Source organism: Chelon labrosus (assembly GCF_963514085.1).
Source record: "Chelon labrosus genome assembly, chromosome: 8".
Classification (NCBI taxonomy): Eukaryota; Metazoa; Chordata; class Actinopteri; order Mugiliformes; family Mugilidae; genus Chelon; species Chelon labrosus.
Window position 1 is genome coordinate 9,984,911 of NC_140358.1, and position 19,870 is coordinate 10,004,780.

At 42.6% G+C, this 19,870-nt stretch overlaps 1 protein-coding gene across 1 annotated transcript; it reads right to left on the bottom strand.

The window, feature by feature from the left end:
• Positions 1-1,890: 1,890 nt before the first annotated feature.
• Positions 1,891-5,888, bottom strand: npas4a (neuronal PAS domain protein 4a; the record flags this gene model as incomplete). The annotated part of the gene is made up of 8 exons (XM_084549479.1): positions 5,648-5,888; positions 5,072-5,232; positions 4,875-4,977; positions 4,437-4,746; positions 4,201-4,310; positions 3,906-4,041; positions 2,024-3,789; positions 1,891-1,919 (listed from the first exon to the last, which is right to left on the bottom strand). Exons 1-8 carry the CDS (start codon positions 5,820-5,822, stop codon positions 1,891-1,893), a joined length of 2,790 nt encoding a protein of 929 aa, XP_084405605.1. The 5' UTR covers positions 5,823-5,888.
• Between the last annotated feature and the right edge of the window lie 13,982 nt (positions 5,889-19,870).

Here is a 19,870-nt window from a genome sequence, read left to right on the forward strand (position 1 = left end):
GTCTGAGTCAGATAGTGTCTCATTCTGTCTCGTCATGTGTGTGCGTCAGTGCTGTTGCTGAGCGAAACTCGCTCCAGGGGAAGAAATGGAGGAGAGTGAAGGGGAGGGAGGAAAAGAGGCAGGGATGGTGGGATGATGACGATGATGATGATGATGAGGCTGAGGGAGGAAAAGGGGGCTTGACTATGACGACAGAAATGCATCAGCCGCATTAAGTGCACTTTAATATAAATGCATTTGTATGACAACCAAATACACTTATAAGCATCACAATAGAACACTGGTCCACAATGTCCATTCTGCAGTAATAAGATGTTTAGAATATATTCCATCTTATGCGATAAAAATCTCTTTCTCATATGTACAGACCAATAGCTGTTTCATACAAATGTACAAATGTGTACAACCTTTCTGAAAAGAACATATGCCTATATCCACAGACATAATGCATATGCAATAACATCTTTTTCAAATAACACACATACAATAATATAATTTTACACATGTATATTAACTTAGCCTTTAATAGCTAGAACGTAGGAATCAATCCTTTACTTGACCGTAGACAACTCTACGTGAGCATGTCGACACCATGGGAATTAAACCATTCTCAACCCGTGTCGCTTGGTAACTGAATAGAAATAGCACCCCATCCTTATTTTTCATTTTTTAAAACAAAATCTTTTGTATTCTAACCCCTCTCAAAAAAGAAGAATCGCTCATTCACATAGTCAATTGTGCCTCACTACACCGCACTCCAGTGGAGCAACGATGTAACTGTCCATGGTGAATGGACATGATAAAGAGTTCAGAGTTCAGCAGGTCAGGGCCGTTTCAGGCACACAGGAGCCGCTATAAGCTGCCAGCATTGCAAATATTGATGCTGCAAGAATATCCAGCCGACTGCCCTCAGGCCAGGAGGGACCTGAAGAGCCCACATTCAGAGTCTAATGTACAGTACAATGTAGCAGTGGATTAGTGGCATGATCAGAGCCCTGGTAAACTTCCAGACAATCTCGTTTGATGTTGCATCTTGTAAAGCAATGGACATATTCGACATTCTTGAGATCTTCACATGCCATGATCTCTTCACATGTTTTCTTTTTTTTTTGTTTGCACATCACATTGATACACAAGATTTTAGATGGAGAGATAAATATGAAACGTTAAAGGTCTGAAGTCGCAAACTCAAAGCTCAAAGTATCTCAGGTTAGTTGAATACCGTTTGTTAGTTTTGATGTAGCCTTGAAGGCTGTGAAGAAAAGTGCTTTGAAACCAGAGCTGCTCCAGCTCTGAAGACTGAATCTAAGATTTCATAGAAGAAATGTTTCTTCTTTTGTACTGACGGTGGTCGTCGAAAGGATGTAAACAATTTGTAAACATTTGACTTTCAATACATTTGAGGTTTGGGTTTGCGTTGCTGCATGTCAGGCAAAAGTGCTGTATTTCATCTCCCAATCGAAATAACAAGAAATGTATAATTTTTTTTTTGTTCACAACAGATTTTTCACTACGAGTGAATACAAATGCGCGTCTGGAAGTTAAAGAGCGCTTAGAAGTTCAGAGAGGTGTCTCTGTCTGATCATATCTGAAGCTCATATAACAGAGAAGCAGAGAGACGCCACATGGACTCAGAACCCAGTCAGTTATGAGTCCATGTAGTTGCACCATCTTGTAAATGTTGCACCAGTTTTGTAGTATACAGATAAATGACTGAACAAAAATATAAAGCCAATCTTTGTTCTTAGGAGACATGTAGGAGTTAAAGTCCTTAAGTTGTATATACATTATGTATATTTATACACTTAATAATTTTTTACTTTTCAGTAAAAGGGGCTCCACAAAATATGACAATATGCCATACTTAATGAAGTAAGTCACAGACTTATTTTAGAACGGAGGAACACTTCCACTCCCATCTGAAAGACAAAAAAAATGGAACAGAGAGAAAGAGGAAGTTAGTGGTGCATTTTCAAAGAATGTTTTTTTCACCTCATTTAACAGAACTGTTAAATATTCTTACCTTTGTGGAAGCACTGTGGCGATGGATGACATTGGAGTTGATACAACTCAGGTTGTTGCCCTAAGCCAGGGGCGATCGAGGCACCTGCCCCAAACATGGGTTCCAGGACGGCCAGTTCCTCCAGGAGGGACTGAGTGCAAGACACGGCGGGCGTGGGCGAGCCGATGGGCGTGGAGGTGGTGGGGCTTGGGGAGGCAGTGAGAATGAGGGGAGGGGAAGCTGGAATGGAGGAGCAAGAGGACACAGGAGATGACACCACCTCGATCTCCATTGCTTCCTCCACTAGCCCCTCCCCTTCTGCCGTCGCCCCGGCCTCAGTAGCCACAGTCGCCCCGCACCCAGCCATGGAGTTACATTGCGCCGATTGGACGCTACAGATGTGGCCCACTCCCTCAAACTGGGAGGGTTGGTGCCAGCACACTGGGGTTTGAGGAGAGGTTGGGCTGGAGGGATTGGGCATAGGGGAGGGGGACGGGGAGCAGAGGCCAGGTGACTGGGGGGGAGCAAAGTCATCTTGGAGAAGGGTTTCTAGGATGCTCTCTTCAAACAGAGAATCATCATCGTCAAGAAACATGGGAATGTCCAGACCTCTCCATGCTTTGATGGGATAAAACTCCCTAAGCATGTGGACTGAATCAGCAGTTTCTATGGCTGGGGAAAGGAAGGGGGAGGGAGGGGAGGATGAGGGTGATATGGTGGGGGGAGAGAGTTTGGACAAGAGTGGATCCAGGTAGAACCCCTCTGCCAGTGAGCTGATGTGTTGAGCTAAGAGGGATATTTCTGCTCTCTCCTTCTCCCTGTCAAGAGAGAAAAAGGTGAGGCAGGGCTGTTTACCGGGTGATGCCTCTGGGGTGAGGAGGCCTTCAGGGGGACACTGGAAGGGCCCCAGTGGTACATCTACATACAGGGGACCCCGAACCTCAGGCAGGGTCATCACTGTGCAGTCCCCATCTCCGGGGCTGTCAGGTGTGGGGGGCAGTTTCTCATACAGGGAGCCACTGCAGGGGTCGATAGGGAAGAGGAGGTCAGTAGAGGGAGTAGGTAGCACGAGGGGGAGCTTGGTAGAGAGGGTGGTGGGAGGAGTGGGGCTGGAGGCAGTAGTTGGTGGGGCTGTGGAGGATGTTGAGGGGGCCATGGAAGTGCTGGCAGTGGCAGTTGTAGCAGAAGGTGGAGGAGTGGTAGTGCCAGTGGGGTCGAAGCTGAAGAGGGGTTCACCAAACAGAAAGCTGGACCCACCAACCTGGGGAGTGTAAGGGGGAGTGCACACAAACTCTTTGGTCTGCTGAGCTTGTGAGGTGGGCACAGGGGGAAGAGGCAGGGGGAGGGCCGGCAGTGGAGGGTCGAGCTGGAAGGAGGGGGGCAGAAGAATGTTCTGGGTTAAAAAGTCTAAGTCTGCTACTGTCTCAACAGTGACTGGAGTGGGGGAGGAGGCAGCTGAAGGGGTTTCGGTAGGATGCTGCTGAAAGAAGCTTTCCTCCTCCAGAGAGGAGATACTGGAGCGGGGGTCACCTTCCAACTGCATGGCCTCAGCAGCAGAGCTCCCTGGTTCATCAGAGGAGCCCACACTGCAGCCAGCAGTGCTAAAGTCAAAGGACTGGGCAGACAGGCCACTGCTGCCTGGGGTGAAGACCTGGTCTGGGCTTGACAAGGTTTCTGGGGACTGGAGACTCAGACCCTCCTGCTGAGAGGTACCAGCACTCAGGACCAAGGTCAGCTGATTCTGCTCTGAGCTGAGCTGCTGACGCACTGCCCAGGCCTCAGAGTCACTGAGAGACAAGAAGAAAAAAAAGAGGAGAAGCAGAGAGTTAAGTTTTTGTCTCCATTTATCAGTCTTTTGTCACCAAACTGATGTGGGCCATGTGTGTGTTTTGAGGGCAAATACCTGATGATGTAGTTGTTGCTGCTGATGGGGTTTTCTCCAGGCTGCAGTTGAAGAACCATGTAGAGCCAAACCCACGACTGGTCTTGAGCCTGCACACGAACCACCATCTCAGCTCTGCCCTCGCCTCCTTCTCTCACTGTTGAACAACAGAAGCGGCACAAGTTGGCATCAGTTCGTAATCCTGTTAATCATCATAGTGTTTTTCACTGTGTGGATGTTTCAGTGGGTGCGATGTGTGTAATTGTGTAGGCACTGATTGTTGTAACTAGTAGGTTTGCGTGAAGAGTACACTTACATAGGCTGCGGTGCTGAGCAGAGGCATGTGACAGATCCTGTGGGTGGAGGAGGCTGTACCAGGAGCGAGAGCGTAAAGCTGTCACATCAAAGCCAAGATAGGCGCTCACACTGCAGGGGAGAGTGGGCGGTGATGTGTTAGAAGGATAATGTTTCACCACTTTAGTTATCTCATAAACATATTTTATACCAATTCATTTATTAAAGCAATGGGTTAAACCATTTATGTGAGCTCACCTGTCCTGTGCTGTCTGCAGCCTCATGTCACGGCCATGCTGGGAGTGGAAGCAGGCCAGGAACAGGTTGGTGTCAGCTGGGGGAGGGGTGGAGGTCGACTCCCTCTCTGCCCCGGGGCTGGAGCGGGTCGGGTGAGGCTCCAGAGGGGAGCAAAAACACACCCACACGGGGTTGGAGGTCCAGTAGGACCCGGTGGCAGGAGAGGTGGAGGGGGGAGAGAGGCAGCGAGCTCGGATCAGAACAAGCTTGTTTCCAGCACTCTGCCTGCGCACGGACTTGGAGGTGTTGAAACGGCAGCGAAAGAGACGATCTGCGGAGGAGAGGATGAGAGGAGGTTTATAAGAAGACAAAAAGGCATCCGGAGGTCGATCTGTATTAGGTCGAGAAAAAATATATATATCTTTAACTTGTGAAATTAATATGTGCATTTTGTCTTACCTGTCTCAAGTGAAGTGGAAGCTGACAGGTTGGTCCTCATGATGTAGTGGTCTGAGGCGTCGATGATATCATACACACTGTCCCCCTGAGCCACAAGATCCACCTGGAGAATGAAACGCGGAGATGTTATTTATAAATCCCAAACTGAAGCTTGAACCTTAAAAAACTATAAATAAATCAGTTCTGCGTAAACTCACCATGGAGTGTCCTAGGTGCTCGGAGACGCTGTCTGACAGGTACAGGAGCTTCCCTTCTCCAGTCAGCAGCATCAAAAAGCCCGGCAGCGCCTGCATCAACTCCGACAGTTCGTGAAAAGACAGAAACCTTGCGCTCTCCTCAAGACTGGCAGCAGCTCCTCCTAGAAGAACAAAAATGGTCACATTTATTATAAAACCTGAAAATAATAACAACAACAAAAAAAAAAGAAGAACACAGTGTATCTGATCTCTTGAATAGTAGAAGTAGCTGCCGCAGCGTGTTTCAGTACCACGGACAGCGGCGAGGCTGCGCTCATGATGTTAAAGCGTTTCAGCACCACGAACAGCGACAGGTTGACATGTCCACACATAACAGATTCAGAGTCGATTATTTAAGATCAGTTATTAGGACACTGTTCTACAGTTTATCCTAAAACCTGATTTATATCAAGAGATTTGTCCGTGGAGCCACTAAAGCACTTGTTGATTCCATCGCTGAGAGAAACTGCAGTGTGTCTATGCAGCAGAGAAATCATCAACAGGTCGTTTTTACCCTGAGTATAAAGTCGGTCTTACCTTGAGTGAAGAAGACGGATTTCCTGGTGTACATGCAGGCGAGTGACATGATGTGCAGGTATGAGAGCCGTGCTTTATCGGCTTCGGAAATGGGCAACAAGTCCTTCAGGTTCCGGATCTCGGCGTTGATCTGATCCCGTCGCGCCTTGGACGCTCCTTTGGTTGAGCGGTACATTGTGGCCTGTTGCTGCGGAGAACTGAAATTCCTCCAGATACAAGTTGTAGAGTTGTGAGCGGAGTGTTAGTTAGCGGCGTGCCTCTGCTGAAGTGCCCTGTCTCCGAGATGTATTGAGAGACAGGTTGTAAAAGCGGAAAAGCTCTGAGGTGTGTTATTGGACTTTCATGTCAGCTATTCTGTTTTTTTCAGAGCAAGGTTTAAAAACCTTCTCCTGTCTTGTCTCGATCCGCCTTAGCTCCGCCACAGCGTCCAGCTCGGATGCTGGCCGGCTGCTGGGTGTCTGTCCCTCCTTTCGGAGTGCAGGTGAATCGGCGGCTGAGGTAGCCGTCTTTCGCACAGAAGTCCGGAACCTGTAAATCTGGTTGAGGGACTCTGCTCGCCGGTTACTTATATAGCCTGGGACTCCGCCGGAGTAGGGGGGCTCCCAACGCACCAACACCGACGTAAAACGGAGGGAGGAGGGTGCAGGAGAAGGGGGGGGCGAGCGGGCTCGATATGCCTCATATCAGTGGAAGCAATGGTGAAACTCGCCCCCTCCCTCACCCGTGCCCTCTCCTCTCGGTGACTCTTCCTCGACGTCAGCTCTTCCCTTTACTCGGTGATGACGTCGGGATGAAATCGGGAGCTCCGGCGACGCAAAAAGCCCGATTTGGACAAAACCGAGTAAGGGGCGGAGCAAGCGTAAAACGTAAACGGAGTCACCGGACTCCGGTGTATTGGAGGAGAAGGAGGAGGAGGAGGGGGGTGTGAGGGGGATGGGAAGACTGGGGTGAATACGAAAGAGGTTTGTGTGTTTATATGTCTGGCACCTGAGGTAGCTACCCGTCACTGCCTGTTTGCCCGGACCTGTCAGTAAACACGGCAGGTGCTTGTTAGGTGCGATTCAACAATTAACTCCGACTACATTTACTGTCAGTGGTTCAAACATGAGAGATTGACGATGCTCAGCTGCAGCAGACACTGAGCTGCTGTTGGAGGAGGCGGACATGGATGCTGAGGCTCCGTCTCCCCTTCGTCTTTTGTGAATGGAAATCATTTCTGAGGCTACGCATACACAGAATTTACCGTATTTAGTCTCCGTTAGACATGCAGATTTTCTCATTGTCATGAGACGATCTTTGGCATTTTTCTAAATATAAGGAGCACGCTGAATCGAGGTGTAGTCTGCTTTTGCTTCATCTGTGTGTATTGTGTGAGCCACGTCAAACAAAAATTTCCACTGCTGCCTTTCATCGTCCACTTGGGTGGTCGGTAAAAATAATATTATTTTGAGATTAATTAAAAATTAACAATCCATAATACTGATTCTGTGGGAATTTGCTGTAAATGTAGATTTTAATAAAACAAACAATTAACGTAGCCTACTGTCAGTACTGAAAACATGAATTTTCCATTTCTTATTGATCGTTTACCAGTTTAACAAATGACGTTCGTGTCTGAGTCAGGGTCCTTTTTGATCTCCGTAAAACTTCCAGTGACGATATTCGAGATCTGAATGAAAAAGTGAAGCCGTTTTAATGAATGAGATTCATTAATAATTTGACGCGCACGCAACCAGCACGGAGCCAGTCAGTCAGTATTGCGCAACCCGCAAACCTGTCTCCAGTCGCACGTGAGGCATAGCGGCGCCGTTTCTAAAAATAGATCCCACCAGTGACCGGCCCCAGGACTGCGAGGCGCGCCCCCGCATCCAGCTCCTTCGTCCTATTTTTAGAGAGGAGATTTCACTTTTAACCTCCCAGAATAGACCTGTAGTATGTGCTTCACACGTGGGGACCAGCACATCTGTAACCCCCCACCCCACCCCACCCATACACACACACACACATTCGTATTTCATAAACAATATGGCCCCACAACCTCATAAACAAAGGCTATACACATACATACAAACACTTAGAGATGACTCTATCTAGTCTCTGAATGTATGCTATATTGCTCATGTTGTAGGGATATGCATCAGTTTATGCAGTCACATCATATGGACCCGTTTAAGAACAAAACATTACTCCCTGTAATACAGATCATGTGCAGTCATTACGTTTTAGTGTGGTTGTTTTGTATTAAGTCTTGAAGTCAAAGTCAGATCTATTTATTCTGTGTAAAATGTTTCTAAAAGGGCCTCATCCTTTATCTTCTTGTATTTTCTGTTATGTTTCTTGTTCCATATTATAGTTATTGTCTTGATGAATGGAGAGTCAACAGCACCATTGATTACTTGTTTACCTGCTGTGACATTTTTCAATATGCAGATGATATCTCATTGATAAATCATTCTACTTCAGCCTCATTTGTCTCTGTTCCTGTGTGTGTGTGTGCGTCTGTTTTTTGTTCTACATTTCTTTCCCAGGTGCTTGTGGGTCTGCCTCTCATTTTTCCTCATTGGATGACTCAGCCACCTCTGCGTCCTCTTCGGTAGCTGATCCTAAAGGTATCAAATTTTTACCAGATAATCAGGGAAGACCTGCAAGTTTGCAGATTCCTTCCATTTTGTCTGTATAGTTTTAATTTGCTTTACCCTGGAGGTCCCTGCAGCCGTTGTAATGAGAGATATGAGTTTGTCATCCCTGCTGTGCATCACATGGGTGAGCAGCGCCCCTAGAGCAGAGAGAGAGAGACACATCACACACCAGTCTGTTGCTAAAGCGGAGACCGAGATGTGTCAGGACAGTGACATCAGTTTTCCTCTTGGCTATTCTGGATGCAGCGTCACACTCATTCATTAGTGCAGTTCACTCAGAGAAGACAAAATTATAGAGGCTGAGAGGACTAAAGTTGATTCATGCTCTTTGTTTCAGGTTCATCAGATGACCCATTGTTTGGTTTGATGTGTCACAGATCATCGAGGCGGTGCACTTGTCTCTGGATGTGTTAACGAACAGGTGGGTTTAACTAAGATGTCTGAAAATGAGAGAATCCAGAGGGCAACGTTAAAAAATGCAAACTGCAGAAACCCTGATCTGTGTTCAGGATCAATTTGGACATACTTTGGTTTAATTAAGACTAAGTTTAGTTAGAATCACGAATGAATACACAGCTAGAGTAGCTTTATTTGATTAAAATGTGATTATTTACAGATGGCATAGAAAATGTTTCATCGTAAATCACCTTAAATCTCAATTAGAACTGCAGATAATGATCAATTAAACGGTTAATCAACAAAAAATGAATCAGAAACTATGATAATCCACAAATCCAAACATTATCTGGTTCCAGTTATCAGTCACTGTCATCGTCCTTGATCTCTTTTGTTTTCTTTTAGTTTTCTTCCTTCTTTAAAGATCAACAACTTTGCAGACAGTCAGTTATGTAGGATTTTTACTGCTTACAGGATAAGTGTATGCCTACAAAACTAATGACAATCCTGTTAACCTCAGCTGTACTTAGGTATTAGGTATTAATTCACATTTGCTAATTAGTGTTAGCATTGTCATTTTTAGCATGCTACCATGCTGCTATTTACATCTAGAGCAATGCACCACTGTGCCTCAATGGCTACAGTTCAGACAGTGTCTTTTATGGGTTTTCTAGTGTTTACAGATAATAACATTAAATTAAATAGTATGCTTGCATGGAAAACCTTTACAGCCTACAATATACTAGGGGCTGAAACGATTAGTCGACTAGTCAATTTTACTGCTGTGCCATGACGCTTTTAGCAGGAAGTCGACTAGTCGCCGATCACGTGACAATAACAACACGCCTCCGAGAAGACAGGTGAGGAGCCCAGTGGGACATTGCAGCATACTAACAGCGGTTCATCACGTGTGTGGAAATACTTCACGAAAGATGAAGCCCATTCTACTGTGACATCCAGAATATGTAAGTCCTGAGTACAACAAATATACTACAGCAATGCACACTCATCTGAAAAGGCGTCCGCTAATGCTAACAGAGGAACGGTCCAAATCCTCTCAACAGCAGTCAGTTAACAACTTCACTAAACGTCCTGCGGTAACATAGAGAAGGAGACTCCACATCAACAGTTTGTTGGAGAATTTCATTGTCTAAAGTTATTAAACCTTTAGCTGCTATACACGGAAAAGGCTTCGGAAATATACCGCTTTTTTATCCTATCTTACAACACACCGTGAAGTAAGTACCGTCAATAGTACTATTGACGGTGCCGATTTATATAGACAATACATATCTGCAGCGCGCAGTATTGATACGCTCATGTCAGTTCTGTTGTGCTATATTAGTTGACAATTTAGTGTTTATGGTGTTGACGTGGTCTACAGCCGACAGTAGCCCGTGTTCAAGCTACCTTGCACAAAAGCCTCCGTATAGCTTATTTTTACAATAGCCTATATATTCAGATCAAGAATCATTGTTGCATTACTTTCTACTGTGTTTTTATGTGTGACGTCATCGATTAGTCGACGTCGATATTAGTCGACTTTAAAAAATCCGAAGTCGTTCAACCCCTAATTAGTATTGGAGGAGCCATTTTCACTATCCACCTGAGTGGCGCTGTGGGGGATAGTGGAAGCATATTTAAGGTGCCCACTAATTGATTCAGGTGTGGCGCACAGGAAGTCTTTTGTTTTTTGATCGCAGGCTGGCGGGAGTTTTGAGTTCTTTGTTTGATCGCTTTATGCTTTTGTTTTACAAATAATTAAATGGATTGACATATCCGATCTTAATTTTTTGCCTACAAGAGTATGATTGAGTGCACTTAATGGAAGTCACGGAAGCAAAGAAGATCCTACAGCCGCGAGTGCATAACTAAGCCAAATTGCGTCACCAAGTATTACATTTATTATTGTTATTATGACGCTTGGTATTTGCTAGTACTTTTTAACAAAGCTGGAGGTTTGGGGTAATTTAGATGAGAATGGATGAAAAATTTGGGTGATGATTAAAAATAATCTTGTACCTGATGTGCACCAACACTGTTAAACACAGAACATAAAGAAACTTATTTTTGCTGGTGTGTTTATGGAGCTTCTAAAGTCTTGTGTAAATGTCAGCCGCTGGACAGTAGGTACCTGTTTTGAATGTGGTATTTCAACTTGACATACTCTGCATAAACCACTGGTAATAGCCACACAACACACTCACATCGGCCCACCATGTTAGCAACCCAACAGAGTCAGCTGCCATATATTTCAACATCAACGGTGGACACTTGTGACCTGTTTGTGGCTGTCAAAGACTTTAAAATAACAGACCAGGTGATTGTGTGCACACAGTAGAAGCTCCTGTGTTGTCATCTCCTAATTCCCTGCCTTCATATTTTGTTCTCATATGTGTATATTACGGCGGCACAGTGGTGTGGTGGTTAGCACTGTTGCCTCACAGCAAGAAGGTTCGGGCTTCAAATCCATGGGCCGATGGTGCCTTTCTGTGTGGAGTTTGCATATTCTCCCTGTGTCTGCGTGGGTTCTGTCCGGGTTTCCTCCCACTGTCCAAAGACATGCACGTTAGATTAATCTGTGATTCTAAATTGGTAGTAGGTGTGAATGTGAGTGTGAATGGTTGTCTGTCTCTCTGTGTTAGCCCCGCCTATCACCTGGGATAGACTCCAGCCCCCCCGCTGGTTATTTTCATTCAGTGAATGTGTATATTACACTGGACAACATTACTGCGCAATCCAGGATAATCACTCTGCCAGTTTCCGTCCATACTCTAAAGCATTTCCTCTTTCATCTGTAAAAAGTGTTGTTTACTGTATTGACCCACACCACTCTTTTCTGTAACTCTCCCTTTCCTGACATTTGCCTCAGGAGCTCATCCTTCATGATGGCATTTCCTTCTTCTTGATTTTTCTCATAAAAATTTTTTCATCCATCACCAGAAGTTTGGATCAAAATCTACTCAAAGTCCTCATGGTTTGGTTTCTTCAGCCACCCCAAGGTGATGAACTGTGCTCCACAGCATACTGTGTGGAGCAATTAATAGTAAATAAAGTCCTCATATTCTTCAACATAACTATTTCAGGGTTATAGTTTCTTAATTTCTTAATTATGCACACAATACATTTAAGTCTGCTACCTCATTAGCTTACTGATTAGTACATCTATGGCCTTGTCTCATTTTGGCCATCATTAGAGTAATTGACGACGAACAACAATCTTTAATGACAAACATTTTATTTTTTTGTATTTTCCAAAGGATGACTGACTAAAAAAAAATCACATTTATTCTGGTTTTGACCTTTGACACTGCCCAGTGGGTCATCTTGGAAAAGACATTTCCTTACAGGGAGTAAAGTTGCTGAAAACCATTGACTTTGTGGAGGAAATCTCCGATCACTATTATCAGTGGGGCCCCAGCGAAGAAACAAGTATCTTGATACGAGTAAATCTGGATCTTGGATACATAGTCACCCGGGAAACCATTTCATACTGGCAGTTTAAAAATATATATATATATATATACATATATATATATATATATATTCATTGTCTTTATTATATTTGCATTATTTTTGCTTTGTTTGCACTTGTCCTGATAACTTTGTCCTACAGATAACTGGCATGGTGAAGGAGACTGAGGCTGTCACCACCAACTTTAGTTTTTCATTATTTTTGTGGAGAACATGACATTTTACTCCATCTTGACTTACCTTATTCAGTAAGCGAAATTAAAATACTTTAATAGTGTCATGTTCAGTGTGTCAGGACATACAGATTAGTGTTTATCAAGTAACATTAAAAAAAACAGGAACCAAACACAATGAATAAAAAATCAAATTAACATTTTAATCAAAGATGAGCAAATAATTAGAATAAAATGATGCTGTAGATTTCTCTGCATCTTCGAGACCAGAAACACCACAATGTCTAATGAAATTTTGAATGGAACTTCATGGTTCCCAGAGGATTAATCTTAATGATGTTTGTGATCCTGTGACCTTTCCTCCCCTTTCAGACACACTGTAGTGATTAAATGCTACATGAAATTTTCTGGCAGTCCAGTTACGATAATCTCTTGAGTTTTCCTCTACCGCCACCATCTTTGTAGTGCTGCTAACATGCTAACGTCATAGCTGCTAAGCATGTGCGTTTTATTGTTTCATACGTTATTAGCATCTAATTCAAGGCAGAACTGTGTCTCGGTGGAGCCTTGTAGAGCTACTAACAGGGCTCCACGTTTGTTTAACAGAAATCTACTGGACTGAATCACTAATTTAAGGTGTTCCTCAAGGCCTAACGGGGAAATCAAAATGACCCCTGGGCAGTGTTTTGCATGAACGCTCATATTTTTGTGAACTGAACACATCATTCACGACAGCTGTCAGCCGACGTGCGATTTACAGCGTACAGCATGGGTGGTGCAGTTGAAAGAGAAGCTGATCCACACAGTTGAGTTATTTCCTAGTATATACAGTCAAGGGATGGAAAAAAAATGAACGCAATCTGTTCATTTTGGAGTCTATGAACTTAGTTCAAAATTAAAATATGTGAACTATGAACTTGAACTAGTTCACTTTTATCTGTGCAAACTGAACTTTGAACTAGTTCCTGTTTTGTGTGAACTTGTACAACACTGCCCCTGGGTTTCAGGAAGCCATCTTTGAGTTAGATGTCAAAATTTTAATTGTCTAGTTTGAGACAGAGACCAGACCTTACAAGGATTTACAAGGAACAGCAAGACATATAGACATTAATCAACTCAAAACAACAAGATAAAAATATTACACATTTTGATAATCCTTTCTACGCTGTGAAAACTTGTGTAACTGACTGAATTACACAATCAGAAACCCTCTGCATACTAAACTAGTAGATAAAATGTGCATCTTGTTTTCACTGGATATGAAACCCAGCACATGTCACTTTCTTGTGCATGTGTTTTCAGAGATTGCCTTAAAAACAACACTAGACAGACTTTCTGTGGGCAAAAATAGCACGCATCTTTATGCAGGAGCTCCCTGAACAAAAACACTCCAAGTTGTTTGTTTTTCTACACCCAGCAGTCTCGTAGGTACTTAAGCTGTCCCGGTGTCCCACACACTGTGTTGTTTCAAGCGCTGCCATTGTTGGGGTTGTCATGAGAATCGCAGCCATTATGAGAGGGGGATGTGTTGGTATCATAGGTGGGTGGCAGAGAAGAACATGGCCATGGAGAGCAGGATGTATGAAGAGCGAGGGGTCGGAGAGATGAGTGCCTCATCTCCCTGACAGCAAATGGACTCAAATGAATCCAATTAGTGGGCCGTCTTTGTGCCAGAAACTCCTGTTTGTCTCAGTATTCATGTGGAGGCTCATTTAGTCTTATAACCCTCTTTAGTAAAACCACTCATCAAGGCACATTAACTCAGGCTCTCGCTCATTCACTCGCTCATTTTCCCACTTTTCAATCAATCTCTCCCTCACTTTTGCACAAGTTTCATTAATCTGTTCACTCAGTCACACTTTTAATAGCACTGGTACATTTGACCATTTTCAAATGTAATTTATTAAGAGACACAATACTCAGCAAAGTTAGTTAATGTGTGCCATTAGCATTGCATCCTACCAATCACTAATGAATGCAATAAGGCAGAAATATTAATAATCTGGGAATATTCACAGACTCATACTAAACTGCGCTAACTCATAGACTTTTTGGCCATTTGCAGACATTAGCATCTTCCTTTAAATAAACGCTAGTCTTAAATATTTGACTGCCTTGGTTTGTGTAGTGCTGCTGCATTTCATTTCATTTCATTTCATTTGGCACATAAAATACGATAAAGACACAACAACAATACAAAAAATACATTAACAATACGTAATTAAAGAAGGTACGCATAAAGGCATGCCAGGGAAACCCCAAAAAACCCTCAAGGGGCTTGTATAGGAGGGTTCCTCAAAAGAACATTTAAACTTTAATTAAAAAAAAGCAATCAAAAACATAAAACAGACGACAAAACAGTAAATGACAGAAAAAGAAAGAAAAAATAAATAAATAAAATAATGGTGATGCTTATTCATAGAGTAATAAGTTTTTGACAGAATTTTTAAATAATGACCTTGGAGAAAGTTTAATCATGTGAGGAGGAAGTGAATTCCATATCCTGGGACCTCTGGATGCTATACTAAATTGTGATGACGCAGTACGTCATTGGGGGGGGACAAAGCTCGAGAGCTTATGGGAGCTCATTTTTTAGCAGTCCAGCTACAATATTTCTGTTTTAGTTCGCCGTCACTGCTTAAAATAATAACAGTTATTACCAAGCATCAGTCAGTCACTTTTAGTGACCAGCTACAGAACACAATGGAGCATTTAGCACCTCAAAAGCCAGATATTTCCCTGTGGAGGTGGTTGAGACCAAAAACCGAGTTGAAAGACATTTTGCACCCACATTCATCAGACTCCAAATGAATGATAATGTTGCTTTGCAATTTTTGAGTGTGTAAATAAGCAACTGTTTGCTAAAAAATTACCTCATAAAAAACACAGTTTTGCCCACAACGAGTCGAGTCGCACCAGAAAACACTCATAGTAGGTTTAAGCAATTATTTTAAGCAACAACAACAACAAAAAAACATTTTAATCAAGTTTTATATTCCTTTGACACCATCATTAAATGCTCTGAGTGACAAATTAGACAATAATGAAACGGAGAAAAAAAAATCTTGTTTCAGTCATTCACATTCACTCTGTCACTCACCCACACAAGGCCTTGGATACACTCTCCAATTTCCCCATTCAGCCACATTTCACTCATTCAGTCTCTCAAACACCCATTCATCCACACTTTCTCTCTGTCACCACACACACTGAGCAGATGTACAAAGGGCAGGAGTATTCTGGCTCTCTCTGTACACACACTTCTTCAGTAGCAGTCGCCAACAGGTGTGACTTTCACAGCTTCAGCCGTTGGCAGCGAGTGAAACTGCGGCTGAGGGACGGGCAGCATGTTCCTCCACAACCTTAGTCATCACGTCGCAGGGAACAGAGTGGATGGATCATCAGTCTCTGCAACAGCTCCATCATATTGTAGTGTGAAAGTTTATTACACATGAAACACCGACCGTTTAGCTAATAATGACTGAGTGATTGTGTTTATCTCAAATGTAAATGCGGCTATAAATAAGTGGATTATTTTTGAACCACTTCAGGGTGGATGAGAGGGGGAAAGAGGCTGAGTGGGGTGGGCTGTATAGAAAATATTTTCAGGGTAAACACCGAGTGTGGTTCTCATGCCAGAGGTGAATGATACTTGTCTGTTTTTTTCCTCTAAGACTGTCTTTTCTTTTTCTGTTTATTTTTACACCCAGAGAGTCAAGGTCTGCGCTCTGCCTCTTGAAAGGAAGGAGCTAATCTGTCGCCTAGCAACACCTCCCACTCCTGCACCGAAGCGGGAGCGAGAGACGATGTGGAGTAAAGAGAAGAGTTTAGAAAAAATATATATATTTCAGAAATTTAGACATTTAGGGACACGGACAGGTAGAGAGGCACGACTTGGAACGCTGGAAACTGACTGAGAGGACGAGAAGCGGATGAACGTTATGATCATCTCCTAAACTCTAGAAAGCAGGGATGAATTTGTGACAACACTCACAACTGTCGACTTCAACTGTTCTGATTATTACATCCCAAATATGTTTGAACGAATAGATTGTTTAGTGGTTTTATACTGAATATTAGTAATAGTATTTCAAAATAAACTCTCTCACTAACAAATTCTTATCTGTACACTTCCTTTTGAGCATATATTTATAGACAGAGAGAGAGAGAGAGAGAGAGATGCCATATATTACAGAAAACAAACAGTCCATGCATTAGGTAATAAGGCATGATGAGGTACATTCCTAGAAATCGCCTTTCAAACATAAAAGCTAAACCTTATGACTATAAATTAGATGCTGAAGCCAGCAACAAAGGCCTAATTCGTTTTTTTCGAAGTGAACCGGTTATCTGCATGTACTTGTATATAATCAAGAGCTTTGTAGTATTTTTATATTGTTGGAATCTGTTAAGTTGTGAACATGACACATTACACCAAGAGAAATTATTCAGGGGTGCCTTGGTCACTTGTGAACCACCAACATATCCGCTTTGCATCTGGTCTATGCTGTTCCTTCTGTCTTCACTTGTTTCTCTCACCTCTCTTAAAATGATTCAGGAAGTGTTGACTTGTCTGTTTTTAACTTTGACTTTATATTTGATAGGATGTGCTGTGGCCTAAAACCTTTGTAACAATGAACACATGAGGTTTAGAAGATATTGAAACTTGTGAACTTTTACTATTACGGACTTGTGATCCATTAGAATGAAGACGACTTGAAACCAGCCATCATCCGTTGTATACCAGTTCCCCCATGTTCAAATAAGTAGTGATTATCTAGGAGGGGAAAATATGCACAATTTTGCACAAGTATTTATTATTTCTTTTTGCTTCTGAGCCTGAGCTGTGTTCGGGAACAACTGCTGTAGATGAGTCCTACCTCACTCCCAATGCATGCCAGGACACTCACCACTTCTGTTGTGGTCCTGAGTAAGATAGAAAATGCCAGATTCATTCATCCATGCCACATAATGAGTCCGTAAATATGTAAATAGCAACACAAAGATAAGTGTTATGTACATATCAGTCAATTTCACATTTATAGTGGAAGTAATGTACTCTTTGCGGTATTTGAACATACATGTTATCTGCTTCTAAGTTCATTCTTCAACTTTGTTGGATTTGAAGTTGGTCAGATACATCGACAAACAGACGCAACCTGTGAATATGAACCATACAAACACCCACACACACAGCTCCACCCACGCGCCTGCTCCTCACCTCCCGCCTTTATCCATCACTGCCTGCCTCCTTCTATTGGCTTGGCTTTGTGAGCCGGTAGCCTTGTGCCTTTTCTCTTTGCTTTTCAATAACCAGTTTATTTTTAGCAGCCAGGGCACAGAAGTTTTTCAGTAGTGCTCTTTAGTTGTGCTCAAGTTCTCTGTTTTCCCAAGGTCCCTGGATTATACTTAGACTCACAGGAGAACATGGGGACAATAACTCAGTAAATAGCCTCGATATTTCTATTGAGAATGGCATCGGCCACGAGAGGCTTTATTATACTGCATGAGACTGAGCTTGTGTCTATGCTCAAGGATAAGATCAGAATATTTAAGTTCTGCTGCATGCAGTTCTCAGGGTAAAACATGTGAATCCAAGAAAAGTCTGTGGAGACTTTATGTAGTTCGGAAGCTATCATGTATTTATTTACCATGTAAATATGTTTTATATAATAATATGTATTATTTATACAGTTGTTTGGACACGTTCCAGTATTTTGTCCTCAATGTTCTTTTTTTGTTGTGGACAGACACTTTTTGTCCAAGAGTACTGTACTGTAACATACCAGCACAGACACTGACTCTTTCTCCCTACAGTCAGTTGGTGCTGATGCGGGGTTGCTATGGTGACGTGATGTAGATGTGTTACATCATGAGAGACCTCCTAGCAACAGATCTTTCATTGAGACTGCCTCTCTGCCTGTTTCCCCCCTCTGTGTCCGGCTCCCCTCGATTAACTCTCCGCCTCTTTTTCCACACAAAAGGTCAAGTGCAGATAAAACTGGGCAAAACACAAAGAGGCGGTAACATTTTACATTTGGCATTAGCTTTAGTGCTAATGTGTCTCACCTGGACATATGTTTCGAGGTGAGCAGATAGCTCGAGGTGTTGCGTAACAAAAGCAGAGAGTGGGTTGATGCAAGAGTGGGTTGAATGGATTTGCACCTCGTTCTTTTCTTAGACTCAGTCTGTTTGTCCTCTTTTTCCCTCGCTGTCCTTGAGCAGCAAAGCTCAAAATACATCTCTATTGACCCAGCGTTTTGAAACCGATCACATGACTCCACTCACATAACTGTCATTACTTCTTTTTTTTTTTCGTCCCCCACTATGTTGCCTACTGTCCTGAGCAATTTACGGATCCATTCATTCCGGGCTGATTCGTGAATGGATGGGGTCAATTACTATCAGCTGTGGCTCTTCCATTGCGGCCCGCTTTCTATCTATAGTGCTCCAAAAATACATAAACACACCAAACAAGACCTGTAGGATGTCAACAAGCTGGAAAACAGGTAGCAGGTTATAGACAAGCCTCTTTTTTTTTTTTTTTTTTTCTTTTTTCAGAAAAGCAGTGTCTAAGTGGATGTTATTATTGTACTGTCTTGTTAACACTAAATTAGAAATTCCTATGAAAGGCAAGTTTAGAAATAAATAATTCAAATATTATCGTCCGTAAATTGCCTGGTGGGAATTAGAGGTTTGTTGTGTTTTTACAGGACAAAAAGATTTAATCTATTTCAGGAGCAGTTTACTGTATGTGGGTGGATGTAAAAGTTTTTGTAGCCAGGGGCTGATAAATACATTAAAATAGCAAGTATTTACCCCATAGTTTTGGAAAGAACTTGAATAAACAATTGAACTTATTCAAGCTGTTAAAACCCCACCTTGACCGGTGACGATGGGTAAATGCTTTTTATATATTCTAGCAGGGGCCTTTTTTGTGAAGTAGTTTTACTTTTTAGTAATCTAATCTTGAATGCAGTATTTGCCATTTTTATAGCTGCTTGGTTTTACTGCAATACAATGTAAGATTCCTGCATTCAAAAACATAACAACAACTAAACGCACTGCCAAAAACAAAATAGTCTGTATCTATCTATAATGTGAAATATATATATATACTAATATATACAGAAGTATTTAATTATTTTTAGGCATCACTTTAGTGTTCATGGCTTTACATACAGCTGCGTAACTTAATTTATAATAATACATCATGATTTAACGGCTGATACCTCAAAATTGCACATATACTTGAGTACTTAGTTACTTTCCATTGAACCCACAAATGTCTCTTTCACAATCAGTTTGTATTTTGTGTTTCACAGAATTCCTCTCCAGCCTTCTGCTTCTCTCTGCCTTTCACACACTGTTACCTCTGAGTTTTTCTTTTCTGTTATTTTTCTCAGGGCTGAATGTCTTTTCAGCATTGGTCTCTTTTGCCGCTCTACACCCACACACCCATAGCAACACGTTGTCGTCTCTTGGTAACCACATTTACGCAACATGTTAAGAAACAGAAAGTAAAGTAGGCATGAGTCCAG